The following is a 15,852-nucleotide window of genomic DNA, read 5'->3' as shown; positions in this document are numbered from 1 at the left end:
AAATCCCACACACTGAAGCTAAACCACATCTTATATACATGTATTATTATTCTGTACATATATTCATACAGATATTTATATAGAGAACACATAGTCTATATATATATATATATATAGACATTGGCTACATATTTTATAGAGAACACATAATCATTTGCTTTTCAATAAAACATTTCACATCAAGTCAAATCTAAGTCTTAAGACCTCAAATTAATATCTTTAAAATGTTTTTACAAAGAAAAAAATGGGGCAATTTATCTTTTAGCTAATAGTTCCAAGAATTTCTGAAATTTGAGGGTTTTTTATTTATTTTATTTTTATGTGGATCGTATTGAAAATGGCATACATTCAGACTGTGTTTGGTGCCCTCTCCACCCCCACATCCCTTCTCCTCCCTCTCAACAATGAGTGTCCAGGTTGACCATGCTACATTCATATTTTTATACATATTCAAATATAGCTCCTCCATTATTCAACCTCAGCCTTCTTCCTCTCCTACCCTCCCATTCTAGCTTTGCTGAGCTTTCCCCTCCATTATCTGGAGTCCCTCTGGTATTCCTAATAGTCCCTAGTTTGGGCATATTAGAGAAAACATATATCCCTTCTCTTTCTATACTTGGCTGATCTCATATAACATAATGTTCTGCAGGTCTTTCCATCTTCTTGAGAATGACATGATTTTGTTCTTCTTTATAGCTGAATTCTATTTTGTGTATTTCCCATAATTTTGCAATCCATTCATCTGTTGATGAAGAAGACCTTGGTTGGTTCCATATTTTGGCTATTACGAATTGTGCTGCTATGAACATGGGTATCCATATGGTACTGTAGTTCTCTGATTTCAACCCCTTTAGAAAGATACCTAGGAGTGGTATAGCCGGATCATATGGTAGGTCCATTCCCAGTTTTCTAAAAAATCTCCACACTGATCTCCATAGCAGCTGAACTAGTTTGCACTCCCACCACCAATGTAAAAGAGTTCCTCTTTCCCCACATCCTCGCCAGCATTTGTTATTTGATTTCTTTATGCTTGCCACTCTGATTGGGGTTATATGGAACCTCAGCATAGTTTTGATTTGCATTTCCCTAATGGCTAATGATGTTGAATATCTTTTCATGTATCTATTGGCCATTTGTATCTCTTCTTTTGTGAAGTGTCTATTCAATTCAATTGCCTATTTCTACCCCATTTGATTGGGCTGTTTGTTTTGCTAGTGTAGAGTCTTTTGAGCTCTTTGTATATTCTGGATATTAGCCCTCTATCAGAGTGGTGGCTGGTAGAGATCTTCTCCCATTCTGTAGGCTTCCTCTCTAGGTTCTTGATGGTTTCCTTTGATGAGAAGAAACTTTAGCTTGATGCCATGCCACTTGTTAATTCTTGCTTTAATTTCCTGTGCTTTGGAGGTCTTGTTGAGAAAGTTACTGCCTGTGCCTATGTGTTGGAGTGTTGAGCCTATGCCCTCCTCTAATAACTTCACAGTCTCTGGTTTAATATCTAAGTCTTTGATGCAGAGTTTATTTTCTAAGTGACAGTGGACTTTGTCCACATTGTTCTGGGAGTGTGAGTGAAAACAGGTCTCACCTCTCCATCAACTGCTATCTGCTGGTGGGGAGACACTCCTAGCTGGGGGTAGAGGAAGAGGCTGAGATATGCTTGACTACACTTGCTACAAGCACAGCAAAGTAGCAGGTCCACACATTCGCAATGCATGTCTAGGAAATGGATTTTTTTGACACTACTTCCACAACACCTACCTAGCAGCAGTCATAAAAATGTGTTTAAAAAGCAGGACAATCTCATAGGCTATGCGCCACACTCACCAGTCGCCTCGCAGTGGTGCACCTCTGGCCAGCTGTCCCCACTGCGGCAAACAAGGCTGATGGGACGACTAAGCTGAGGTCTGCATCCTCAAAAGCTTTAGAGAAGCACAAACACACGCTCGTCAGTGTGGAGAAACAGCAGAGAAGACGCTCACTAACTCGCACAAAATGTCTTAGAAAGTAAGAGAACACCAAAACCATTCTAACATAAGCATGTTCACATTGTGAAATACATGTTTGTAGGGAAAAGGCACACTGCTCTTCTAGTGAGGGTTATATAAGAAAGATCAGCTGGGAGCAGTGGTGCACACCAGTGATCCCAAGACTTGGGAGGCTGAGACAGGAGGATTGCAGGTTCACAGCCAGCCTCAGCAACTTAGCAAGACCTTCGGCAATTTTGAAAGATCCTGTTTCAAAATAAAAAATAAAATAGGTCTGGAGTGTAGCTCAGAGGTAGAGTGCCTCTAGGTTCAACCTCCAGTACCCACCCCCCCCCAAAAAAAAAGTGGCTTGTAGGCCGGGCATGGTGGTGCACGCTTTTATTCCCCGCACTTGGGAGGTGAACACAGGAGGATCGCGCATGTTCAAAGTCAAGAGACACTGTTTCCAAATAAAAGTGTAAAATAGGTCTGGTAGTGTAGCCCAGAGGTAGAAGGATTTCCAGGAACCCCAGTACCACCACACACAAAAAAAAGTGGCTTGTACAAACTGACCACTGTGTGTGTGTGTGTGTGTGTGTGTGTGTGTGTGTGTATGTGTGTGTGTGTGTGTGTGTGTGTGTATGTGTGTGTGTAGCTAGGGATGGAACCTAAGGGCATTCTACCTCTGAGCTACACCTCTATCCCTAATTTTGATTCTTTGTTTTTTGAAACAAGGTCTAAGTTGCATAGGGCCTCATTAAGTAGCTGAGGCTGGCTGAAAACCCGGATCTTCCTGTCACAGCCTCCCAGGTACTGAGATTACAAGCATGCACCACCATGCACGGCTCCACCACTTTTTAGTGGTTACTTCAACTTCTTATATTCAGTACTAGTGATTGAACCTAGAAGCCCTCTACCACTGAGCCACCCCCAGCCCTTTTTATTTTTCCTTTTGAAACAAGGTATTGCTAATTACCCAGGCCGGCCTTGATTTTGTAATCCTCCTGCCTCAGCCATCCACACCCAGGTGATTCCAATGTTTTAAGCCTTAGTTCCTCATCCATAAAACAAGATAGTAATGCCTAGATTTGACAACAGATTGGATTAAGTCATCCAGGAAAGTACTGTGCTCTGAGATCCACTGTCAGGGCACAGCTGTCAGCATCTATCACTTGCTACTCTGTCATTTGGGCACATAATTGGTTTAAGTCTCAGAGTATTACCTTCAAAGGAGATAATAATTCTATCCACGTTATGGGATTGATTGTTTGGTGATTAAGTGAAATAATGCATACAAAATAGCTGGGCATACAGTGAGGCCAGGATCGGAGCCTGCCGTGAGGCAAGGCCGGTGCTGGGGCCTCCAAGGCCGGGATCGGAGCCTGCCGAGGGGTTAGGCCGGTGCTGGGGCCAGCGAGGACAGAATCAGAGCCTGCTGAGAGGTTAGGCCGGTGCCAGGGCCACTGGCCGGCATCGGAGCCTTCCGTGAGGCAAGGCCGCTACTGAGGCCTCCGAGGCCTGGATCGGAGCCTGCCGAGGGGTTAGGCCGATGCCCGGGCCATCGGCTAACATCAGAGCCTGCTGTGAGGAAGGCCAGAGCTGGGGCCTCTGAGGCCGGGATCAGAGCCAGCTGAGAGGTTAGGCCGGTGTCGGGGCCAGTGAGGCCAGAACCGGGGCCTCCCATGAGGCAAGGCCGCTGCTTGAGCCAGCAAGGTCTGGATCAGTCCACCGGGTAGCCAGGCCACAATTGGGGCCGTCAAGAGTGGGATCGGTATTTGCAACACAGCATGCACAGAGAAATATCGCAGAAAATTAAAACCAGATGCTTCCCCTAATCAGCAATAACTAGGAGGAAACGGGCAACAGTAAGTGGTCGAGCTATAGAAAGGGCCCTATAGTGAAGCAATTAAGGTGACCAATCAGAGGGTATGGAATAGGGGAGGATGGAGCCTCTTTAAAAAGCAGGAGGTACATAAACATATGTATCAAAGTTAATCACCAAACAAGCATGGGATCAAGGGAGGGGGAGGGAATGGGATGGGGACTGGATTAGGGCTAATTGGATGATGTGTGCTTGTATATCCTCTCAAGTCTTATATTCCAATGTGATGTATGATTACAATGCACCAATAAAAATAAATTTAAAAAAAATAGCTGGGCATAGTACATGGCAGATACCCAGTGCTGTCTAGATGCTAGCTATATTTTTTAATGGAGTATCTCCTTAACTAAATTAGAAGTTCATCTGGAACAAACCTTTCCCCCTTTACATTTTTTAAATATTTTATTGGTGCACTGTAGTCCTACATCTTTCGAACCCTGAAAACCTAAGATTGATCAACAAATGGCTAACGGTTTCTCTTGAGTAAAATGATCCACATTATAATTTTGCTATATTGGATTATACCCAAAGGAATCAGAAAAAATTAAGTCTTCCAAAAGGGCTTCTTTCATTGTATGCAACTAGCCTATGATATTTTTTCTTTATTTTTAAAACAGCTTTATTAAGACATAATTCATACACAGTGCCATTTATCCTCTTAAAGTATATAACTCAATGCTGTTAGTATATTCACACAATGGGGCATTTATCTCTACAATTACTTATAGAATTTTTTTTTTTTTTTTTTTTTTTTGCAGGTCTGGGGATAGTTCAAACCCAGGGGCATTTGACCTCTGAGTTACACCCCTGCCCTATTTTTTATTCTTTATTTTGAAACCAGGTCTCACTGAGTTGCAAAGGGCCTCACTAAGTAGCTGAGGCTGTCCGCACACTGCGATCCTCCGGTCTCAGCCTCCCAAATGCTGGGATTACAAGCATGTGCCACCACGCCTGGCTCAGTTTATAGAACATTTTTAATGTCCCCAAAGAAACACTGCATTCCTTGGCTACTGACGAAATCTCTCCATTTTCCCCAGCCTATCCCAGGGATATATTTCTCTTTTTAATTTTAAATTTATGTGGAACATATTGAAAATGGCATACATTTAGACTGTGCTTGGTGCCCTCTCCCCCCCTCATCACACTCTACATTTTAAATCTCTGGTGTCTACCACATAAATATCGACACTAAAACACAATACAGAAATTAGCAAATTTTTATCATAAGAGGTATGCTTCTATTAAGTCCCAACCTACTGACCTTCATTACATTATCCATAAGTTAAACTGGCTATCTAATTCCCTCTCATACTTAACTCATATAACTCAAGTTAGTGATCAGTAAAAGATGCTTTAAGCAATTGTTCCTTTCTAAAATAAGAGGTCTCACTGGGTGTGGTGGCGCACGCTTGTAATCCCAGCACTTGGGAGGCTGAGACAGGAGGATCGCACAGGTTCGAAGCCAGCCTCAGCTACTTAGTGAGGCTCTCAGCAACTTAGTGAGACCCTGTTTCCAAATAAAATATAAAATAGGTCTGGGTTCCGCCCCCAGTACCACCAAAAAATAAAATAAAATAAAAAAGAGGTCTCAATATTCCACTAAAGATCAACTAATTTTTCTAAAATCTAAATGAATCAGCAAGATGGGAGTGGTGGTCCACGCTTCCTAGTACTTGGGAGGCTGAGACAGAAGGATTGCAGGTTCACAACCAGCCTTGGCAACTTAGGGAAACCCTTTATTTTTATTAAAAAAATAAAAATAGGGCTGGAGGTATAACTCAGAAGTAGAATTCCTCTGGGTTCAATCCCCAGTCCCAAAAAGTAAATAAATAAAATAAAAAAATAAATGGCTGGGCATTGGTGGCACATACTTATAATCCCAGTCCTTAGGAGGCTAAAACAGAAGATCGCAGCTTCAAAGCCAGCTTCAGCAACCTCATCAGGCCTTCTACAACTTAGCAAGACCCTGTTTCAAAATAAAGAATAAGCTGGGCGTGGTGGCGCACACCTGTAATCCCAACATTTGGGAGGCGGAGACAGGAGGATCCGAGTTCGTGGACATCCTCAGCTACTTAGGCCCTTTGCAACTCTGTGAGACCATGTTTCAAAATAAAGAATAAAAAATCGGGCCGAAGGTGTAGCTTGGAGGTAGAATGCCCCTGGATTCCATCCCTAGTACTGCAAAAACAAAACAAAACAAAAATAAAATAAAATAAATAAGATCAGGTTAGGGTTGTAGCTCAGAGGTAGAATGCCCCTAAGTTCAATCCTCAGTAGCACCAAAAAAATACATAAATGAATGAATAAGCAAGTCACATAAGAAATAGTTATTCTGAAAAAACGTGTAGCCAGTTTTCAGACAACAGGTAAAAGAAAAATATAAAGAAATAATGTCACACTATAGACAGTAGAAATCTACACCGGTTCTAGGCCTCAGGTAATATTTTCCAAACATGAATACTTTTCTCCTTTAGATATCTCCCTTTAACCTGAGTTTGTGTCCTGTCTCCTAAGTAAAATTCTGACATGGAAATTATGGCCCAGCCTCACATAAAACAGAAAGGATCAGTTCCTAAAACAAATTCCCTATGTTCAAGATGACTACCCAGAATGCACTGCACAGCAAACAGAACAAAAAGGGGCAGCCTCACCAATAATGGCATTGTTTCCTCCAAGCTCCAACAGACTTCTCCCTGCAAACACATACAAACACAAGTTAATTGCTACTTCAGTATTTACTGCACAGTGCTATATAGCCTCAAATTACAGCCTATCCAAATTATTTTTTATTTGGGGGTTTATAAAATATAATGATGATTGTACTGATGTCACTTTTCCTGAGTGTGTGTGTGTGTGTGTGTGTGTGTGTGTGTGGTACTGGGGATTGAACTGAGAGGCATTCTATCTTCAAGCTACAGTCCCAGCACAATTTTATTTCTTATTTGGAAACAGGTCCTCGCTAGATTGCTAAGAGTCTCACTATTTGCTGAGGATGTCCTTGAACCTGCGATCCTCCAGTCAGCCTCCCAAGTACTAGAATTACAGGCGTGTGCCACCATGCCCAGCATTTTCCTGATTTTGATGAATGTACCATAGTAATGTGAGAGAATGCCTGTGTTCTTAGGAAATGTGCTGAAATATTTAGTAGTACAAGGACACATTGTCTTCAACATACTCCACAAACAATTCAACAATACTGTGTACACACATGTATATGTATATGCATGCATGTGCACATATATTGTTGGAGAGAGAAAATGATTAAACAATGGTGCAAAATGTGAACAGTAAGTGAATCTGATTAAATGAGGTAAAGAACTTCTTGTTTCCAGGTGCAGAGGTGCACACCTGTAATGTGAGTACTTGGGAGGCTGAGACAGGAGGACTGAAGGTTTAAAGTCGGCCTCAGCAACTTAGTGACACTCTGTTTCTTTTTCTTTTTTTTTTTTTTTTTTTTTTTTTTTGGTCCTGAGAATGAACCCAAGGGCATTCTACCTCTAAGCTACATCACCAGCCCTTATTTTATTTTTCATTTTGAAACAGGATCTCACTAAGTTGCAGAGGGCCTAAGATTGGCTACAGACCTGCAATCCTCCTATCTCAGCCCCCCAAGTACTGAGATTATAGATCTGTACCACCACGCCCCGCCAAGACCCTGTTTCAAAATATAGGGATGAAGGTGTAGCTCACAGGTAGAATGCCCTTAGGCTCAATCCCCAGTACCAAAAAAAGAAAAAGATATTAATAGTTTCTTGTGTTAGCCTTGTTAACTTTTAAATTTGAAGCTATGTAAGGGGGAGAAACAGTGTAAAATGGGCCAGCCACTGTGGAAAATGGAATGGTGATTCCCCACAAATTAAACACACAATTTTCATTGGATCTCAGCAATTCTACTTCAGGGTATAAGTGAAATCCAGGTATCAAGAAGCAGATATTTATATACCAATGGTCTTGGGGAGGGGGTACTAAGGATTGAACACAGGGGCATTCTACATCCAAGCTATGCCCCCAGCTCTTTTTATTGTTTTTTTAAACAGGGTTGGGCTTGGTTGCTGAGAGTCTAAGTTTCTGAGGCTGATCTCAAACTTGCAATTTTCCAATCTCAGCTGCCTACATCAATATTCTTATAGCTTTATTCACAAAAGCTAAAAGGTGAAAACAATCCAACTATACCTCAATAGATGTATGGGTAAAGAAAATATGATATTAACACAGTTGAATAGTATGTAGCCTTAACATGCTTGCTACAACATGAATGAACCTCAAAGACATCATGCTAAGGGAAATAAACCAGTCAGAAGGAGAAATACACACAGGAGGATCAGTTTGTGGACAGCCTCAGCAACTTAGTGAGGTCCTGCAACTCAGTGAGACCTTGTTTCAAAATAAAGAATAAAATATAGGGCTGGAGGTGTAGCTTGGAGGTAGAATATCCCTGGGTTCCATCCCTAGTACTGAAAAAAAAAAAAATAGTATCTAAAGCAGCCAAAATCATGGATACAAATTGGGTATGGTGGCACATACCTATAATCCCAGTACTTGAGAGTCTGAAACAGGAGGATCACAAGTTTGACACCAGCCTTAGCAATTTAGGGAGGTTCTCAGCAACTTAGGGAGACCCTGTTTCCAAATAAAAGATAAAATGAGCTAGGGGTGTAGCTCAAAGGTATAATACATCTGGGTTCAATCCTCAGTACCAAAAAACAAAACAAAACAAAAACATAGATACAGAAAGTTAACAGGTAGTTGCAGGGGCAGGGGGCATTTGTATTTAATGAGTACAGATTTTCAGTTCTTCAAGATGAAAAAGGGCTGGGGATGCAGCTCAGTAGCAGAGAATTTGCTTAGCATGCAGGAGGCCCTGAGTTTGATCCCCAGTACTAGGGAAAAATGAAACCACTCCATAGTATTCGATTATGAATGACATACCACATTTTATTTAGCTACTTATCCAGTGTTGAATATATGTGCTGTTGATTATCTACCTCATGATCTACTTGGCTCAGGGCTGCAGAGTATGAAAAGGGTTCCTGACATACAAGGTTGACTCACATGTCAGGAAAGTTGCATGGTAGTCTATGAATGCTACCGTCGTTTTACTCTCCCAGGAATGAACATGAGATGTGTTTGCCTCAGTTTTAGAGACAGACATGTCTGCACCCAGCAGGCATTAGTCATGGAGGAAGACGGTCTTTTCTACAAAAGCCTCTGAGCTCTGTATCAGTTCTTGCCCAGCTTCTACATTTTACATCCATATTTCCAAGAGAATTAAAATCCTCATTAGAAAGCCAACACTTACCAAACCTCTCCTGCACCATGAGGGCCACCTGTTTTCCCACCTGCGTGCTCCCAGTGAAGGACAGCAGGTTCACCCGCTCATCTTTGGCCATTGCTGAGCTGCAGAGGAAAAGGTACCGTCACCCCAGCAGAAAAGGCAGCCATGGCAGCACCTAACGATGCCACCAAGAAAGCGCTGACATGTGCCCCTGGCGGGAAAGTCAGGCCAGGCTGCGAGAAATCCATCCCAGGGCAGGTGTCACGAAAATGAACTGTGCTCTTCACAAGCAGAACCATACCGCAAAACAGGCTAACCTGCTCTGTGAGCTCTCTGTAAACAGAAATTACCTAAGAAAGTGGTTAGTTAAGGAAGGAAATTCTTCCTGTATGGAGTTGGTGACAGGACAATGCAATCCTGGTATTTCCTTAATGAACATTTTCCAGTTGTTTTTCAAACTCATAACCTACTATATAATTCCTTTAAGAATTAAAAACTAGCTAGGCATGGTGGCTCACACCTGTAATCCCAGTACTTGGAAGCCGAGACAGGAGGACTGAAGGTTCAAAGCCAGCCTCAGCAACTCTAAGCAACCTAGTGAGAACCTGTTTCTAAATAAAAATTAAATAGGGGCTGGGGATATAGCTTGGAGGCAGAATGCTCCAGGGTACAATCTCTAGATCCACATACTCTTACGCAAAAAGATTAAAAACTTAGGTGACTACAGGGAAACACTGTATAGTATCTCAACTAAGAAGCTAACTTAGAAAGATTTCCAGTTGCTTTTAAGACATGTAGCTCATATACTACTGCTTTGAATCATTTTCTTCATAGTTGGGTGCTTCAAAGCTTTCAGTGTGAGCCAAGCGGGGAAGTTAACAGCACCAGTCTAATGCAGGGCTGCACTGCTTATTAGATTATCCAGGTAAACCTGGGATGGTGGCCCATGCCGGTAACCCCAGTACTGGAGAGGCGGAGACAGAAGGATTGCAGGTTTGAGGCCAGCAACCCTGCAAGACCCTGAGCATCTTAGTGAGAACCAGTTTCAAAATAAAAAGAGCTGGGGGGTAGGGCTGCTCTAAAGTAAAATTCCCCTGGATTCAATCCCTGGTACCAAAAGAAAAAAATTACCCAGGTAAGTGTCCACAGGTTCAGCCTACAAAGGTGATATTCAAGGTGGCTGCTGCCTAATGCATTCCTAGATACACTACTGAGCTGTTCCAAAGGCCAACAGGAAGGACTGGATGCCCGGAGTGCAAAAGCAGTCAGTCAAAAGACACAATACTCGCATCTCAAGTGACATTTGCATGACATTTCATTATGTTGTTTTTCTAACACATTTTTATCTTTGTGAACAAAGGAGTATCTTATTGCTCCCTTTTGAGACAGCCCAGAAAGTACCATCCTGCATGTAGGATGGTGAAAGTGTTGGAGAGAGAGAGACCAACATTTTAGCCACATCAGTATGAGTTTAAGGAATGATCCCTAGGAGACCTCATCTAGCCAAAGTCCAAGCTGGGGAAAATCTCAGCTCTCATCATGGTGCACAGCAGTTACAGCCAGTTCCTGTCTAAAGAGGCTGTAACATTATGCTAAGAATCCAACACAAAAGGCCACATGTTAGATATTTCCATTTATGTGAAATATCTCAAACAGGCAAATTCACAGAGATAGGAAGTCCATTAGTGGTTGTCGGGGGCTGGGGACAGAGAGGAATGTTAATGGGTATAGGTTTCTTTCTGGGGCAATCAAAATTTCCTCAAATAAGATAGTGGCGATGCTTACAAAACACTAGATACTCTACAAACCACTAAATTGGGGCTTGGGATTGTGGGTCAGTGGGGGATACCTAGTTTAGTTTGTGCAAGGCTCTAGGTTCAAGCCCCATCACCAAAAAACAAAAGTAACAGTACTAAATTTTTTTTTTTTTTTTGGTGGTCCTGGGGTTCCTGGAAACCCTCTACCTCCGGGCTACACTCCCAGATCTGTTTTTTATATTTTTATTTGGAAACAGGGTCTCTTAAACCAGCGAGGCTGGCTCTGAACCAGCGCGATCCTCCTGTCTCTGCCTCCCAAGCACGGGGATTACAAGTGTGTGCCACCATACCCGCCTTACTAAATATTTAAAAGAGAGAATTTTATGCTAAGTGAATTATATGGCAGTTTAAAACAATATTACAAAGCTGTAGTTCAGTGGTAAAACATCTGCCCTGCATGTACGAGGCCCTGGGTTCAATCACCAGTACTGCAAAAAAGAAGAAAAGAAAAACTACAGAATAGAGACAGTGTTCCCAGAGCTCCCTTTACAGTCAAGTGAAAAAAATCCAATTGATTATAGCCCCAGATTATAATTCCATATCTTTGCTTTATAAATATATACTTTATAAATCAATTTTTAGAAAATTATAGGCTGGTCATTATTATAGCCATTTGTTATTTCCAGATAAAAAATACGTATTAGGCATGATGGTGCATGCCTATAGTCCCAGTACCTGGGAGGCTGAGATGGGAGGATCATAGCTTCAAGGTCAGCCTCAACTATTTAGTGAGACTCTGAACAACTTAGCCAGACCCTACTTCAAAACAAAAATAGAGATGGGGGGTCTAGCTAAAAGACAGAACATCCCCAGTACAAAAAAAAAGAGGCTGGGCGTGGTGGCGCACACTTGTAATCCCCGCGCTTGGGAGGCTGAGACAGGAGGATCGCATGGGTTCGAAGCCAGCCTCAGCTACTTAGTGAGGCTCTCAGCAACTTAGTGAGACCCTGTTTCCAAATAAATTATAAAATGGGTCTGGGAATATAGCCCGGAGTTAGAAAGCCTCTGGGTTCCTCCCCCAGTACCACCAAAAAAAAAAAAAAAAAAGATTCAAACACATAGGCCCAATCCCCAGTACAAAGAAAAAAAGATAGGAACACCTTACAAACAATAGTTCTTGGTAACAAAAAGGACAAACATGGCTTATCCTCCTAAAGAAATTACACTTAGAAAGAGCTCAGCAGGGTCCTTTGATTCCAAATGACTATCTCCCCTCCTTGGCTATTCTGGTTTCACTATTCTAGTAGAGGTGATTCTCCTTGATCAACCTGGGACCTTGAACAGAAGGATGCGGTCCATCCGTCTACCACCTACCCGATATCTGCTCCACCACAGGCCAAGGAACAAATTGCTCCAGGCAGCTTGTTGTCCTCCAGGACCTTGGCAACTATCCTAGAAAGGAAAAGACAGTGACAAAATAAGACAATTTAAGACTTTAAAATATATATATATATATATATATATATATATATATATATATATATATATATATATATATTCCAAGCACTTCACTCTTCTTTTTCAAGTTTCTCTCCTACCTTGTAATTCAGACCTTGATTTCTCCTCACATATTAAAAATAAAGTCTTCAAACAATTCTAGGCAGAACTCTATCTTTTCCCTACAAGAATCTTAAAAAAAAAAAAAAAAGGAGAATGCAAAACTAGTATCAAAATTAACAGTATTTTAGCCAGGCATGGTGGTGCACACTTGTAATCCCAGCACTTGGGAGGCTGAGACAGGAGGATCATGCAGGTTCGAAGCCAGCCTCAGCTACTTAGTGAGGCTTTTGCCAATTTAGTGAGACCCTGTTTCCAAATAAAATATAAAATAGGTCTGGGAGTGTAGCGTGGGGGTAGAAAGCCCCTGGGTTCCATCCCCAGTACCACACACACAAAAAAAAAAATTAACAGTATTTTAACCATCTACTTAATTAAAATTGACAAATCTGTTCACTATGTCCCTATAAGCTGTTCTGGGTGTTTTTTTTTTTTTTCCCTAAGTTTATTTTTTAATATTGCCTCAAGAAATCTCATCACTTTTATGTGTTGTGCTTAATAGTCATTTGAACAACCCTGTCTTGAAAATATCATTTCATTAATATCACATATTCCTTTCAATTAAATACTAAAACATACTACCTTCTCTCTTTTATACCCCACTTCTCGTGTGCTAAGCCACTATTGCTACATGATATCCTGACAGTAAGAACCCTCTTACATCGACTCTGCAACAAGCTTCCTTTCCACAGTTAGTATGCCAGAGGATGCGGGTGACACACCACCAGAACATCAGGGTGCATCGCAGCCGACGGGAAGACACCCATCCACACGCGCTAAACTCCAAAATGATAAATGTGTAACACTGATTTTACGACCTAATCAGAGATGTCAAGTTCTCAATATAAATACATAATCCTAGTACTTGGGAGGCTGAGACAGGAGAATTGCAAGTTAAAGAACAACCTCAGCAAGTAGTGGGACTCTCATCAATAAAGCAAGACCCTGTTTCAAAATAAACATAAAATAGGGCTGGGGTATAGCTCAGAGGTAGAATGTCTCTTGAGGTCAATCCCCAGCACATACATACATACATACATACATACATAAAATGTTAATAATTTTAACCAAAAAATGAAATTTTTTAGAGTGTTAGATAAACCAGAGGAATAATAAAATTAGTTTTTTTTTCTTTCTTTCTTTCTTTTTTTTTTTTTTTTTTTTTTTTTTGCAGTACTGGGGTTGGAACCCTCTGGCATTCTACCTCCGAGCTACATCCCAGTATATGTATACACACACATATACATACACATATACATATATATACACACATATATATACATACACATATACACATACACACATATATATACATATATATGTATGTATATATGTGTGTGTGTGTGTGTGTGTGTATCTGAGCTACACTCCCAGACCTATTTTATACTTTATTTGAAAACAGGGTCTAAGTTGCTGAGAGCCTCACTAAGTAGCTGAAGCTGGCTTTGAACCTGTGCGATCCTCCTGTCTCCGTCTCCCAAGCATTGGGATTACAAGCATGCGCCACCATGCCCGGCTCCTATATTTTATTCTTTATTTTTAAACAGGATCTCACTGAGTTGCAAAAGGCCTCCTCATCAAGTAGCTGAGGCTGTCTGCAAACCACGATCCTCCTGTCTCAGCCTCCCAAATGCTGGGATTAAAAGTGTGTCACCACACCTATAAATTCTCTGTTTTCTTAACAGTCCATCAAGCAAAAGCAATAAAGATATTATCTGAATAGGAACTATTATCAAAAATATTAACTTGTTAACTGTTATCAAATATAATTCCTAAACTGTTATCAAATATAGCTTCTAAATTTCTTCTCCACTAGAGATAATTTTACTTTCCAGATGATGAAAAAAAATATCCAGAAGATTTCAACACTATGTCATTATCTGGCATGCTTCCAAAGAGATTAATGATAATGGTTCTGAAGGGGCTGTGTTAATTGCAAAATGAGATAGAAATGTCATTACAGACGAAGGAGAAAAAGGTTATCCAAATTCCATGTTCAGATAAATATAACACTTTGCTGGGCATGGTGGCGCACGCTTATAATCCCCACGCATGGGAGGCGGAGACAGGAGGATTGCGCAGGTTCGAAGCCAGCTGCGCTGGCATAAGAGACCCTGTTTCAAAAAATATAAAATTGGTCTGGGAGTGTAGCCCGGAGGTAGAAGGGCTTCCAGGAACCCCAGTACCACCAAAATAAATAAATAAATAAATAAATAAATAAATAAATAAATAAATAAATAAGACACTTTTCATTAGACTGAAAGCTTAGGATCAATTCCCCTTTCAAGATTTTGCCATACCCATGAAAACGAAAGTCACATACACTTACTTTGTGACAGCAACACTAATGAGGGAAGTTGTTGGAGCTCCTTTCCTTGAAATGGTTAAAAAGAAAGAAAGAAAATTAATTTGAGGGTAGCCATAAATGCTTTGTGTGTGTGGTGCTGGGGATGGAACCCAGAGGCTTTCTACCTTCGGGCTACACTTCCAGACCTATTTTCTATTTTATTTGGAAACAAGATCCAAATGAAACAGGGTCCAAATAAGTTGCTGAGAGCCTCACTAAGTAGCTGAGGCTGGTTTCGAACCTGTGTAATACTCCTGGTCTCAGCCTCCCAAGCGCTGGGATTACAAGCATGCACCACCACAGCCGGTTGCCATAAATACTTTTTACGATCAAACAGAAGCAAACATCTTTGACAAAAAGGGTCCAATGAAGTAACATATGAGTTTAGTAACTGAAAGATAAATCCATCCTTCAGATTTGGTGTGTCTGGGACCTAAGGGACTACAGAATCTTCATGAAGCAAGCAACACTGAACCTGCCTCCTCGCTGGTTCCTATGACTGTCACATTAGCCTCTGTCAGTTATGGGAACCGATCGACTACACATCTCACTGTTTGGACTTAAACCACTGTTTGGATTTAAACATCTGAAAGTGTGAGTTCCATTGGCAACACGGAGTCGAGTCATAATCCTCCCAATGATGTTTTGTTTTATACACAGACTTTGAGGCTGTTCAGTTCAGGACAGCATTAGAGATCAATGCATATGAAGTGGGAGGGGGTTTGCTGAGGATTGAGTCCTTAAGCTATGGAGCATGACACTAACGCTGGGCAGTTAGTATCAGAATTGAATCACAGTGCACACAATTGGGGCGTAAATGGAGCTGAGAGGGAAAGGAAGACAATGCTGTATCAAGACAGTCATAGCCAGGCGTGGTAGCACATGCCTGCAAGCCCTGCATCTGGGAGACAGAGACAGGAGGTCTGTAGGTTTGAGGCCAGCCTCAGCAACTTAGGGAGACCCTTAACAATTTAGCAAGACTCAGTTTCAAAATGAAAAGTAAGCTGAGTGTG

At 41.3% G+C, this 15,852-nt stretch overlaps 1 protein-coding gene across 2 annotated transcripts in view; it reads right to left on the bottom strand.

Annotated features, from left to right (window-relative positions):
• The window catches only part of ALDH7A1 (aldehyde dehydrogenase 7 family member A1), a gene marked incomplete at both ends in the record, with an annotated part of 58,780 nt that overhangs the window by 22,944 nt on the left and 19,984 nt on the right, over positions 1–15,852 (bottom strand). For both annotated transcript variants that reach the window (XM_080699227.1, XM_080699228.1), the window contains 5 exons: positions 1,822–1,916; positions 6,495–6,536; positions 9,143–9,240; positions 12,250–12,327; positions 14,822–14,866. In XM_080699227.1, the coding sequence (XP_080555353.1) occupies positions 1,822–1,916; positions 6,495–6,536; positions 9,143–9,240; positions 12,250–12,327; positions 14,822–14,866 (358 nt within the window). The remainder of the gene's footprint in view (positions 1–1,821; positions 1,917–6,494; positions 6,537–9,142; positions 9,241–12,249; positions 12,328–14,821; positions 14,867–15,852) is intronic.

The sequence above is a fragment of the Muscardinus avellanarius genome (genome assembly GCF_963383645.1).
Source record: "Muscardinus avellanarius genome assembly, chromosome: 7".
NCBI classification, from domain to species: domain Eukaryota; kingdom Metazoa; phylum Chordata; class Mammalia; order Rodentia; family Gliridae; genus Muscardinus; species Muscardinus avellanarius.
Note: the sequence above shows the minus strand (reverse complement) of the source record. Positions and strands in the feature narration are given on the sequence as shown.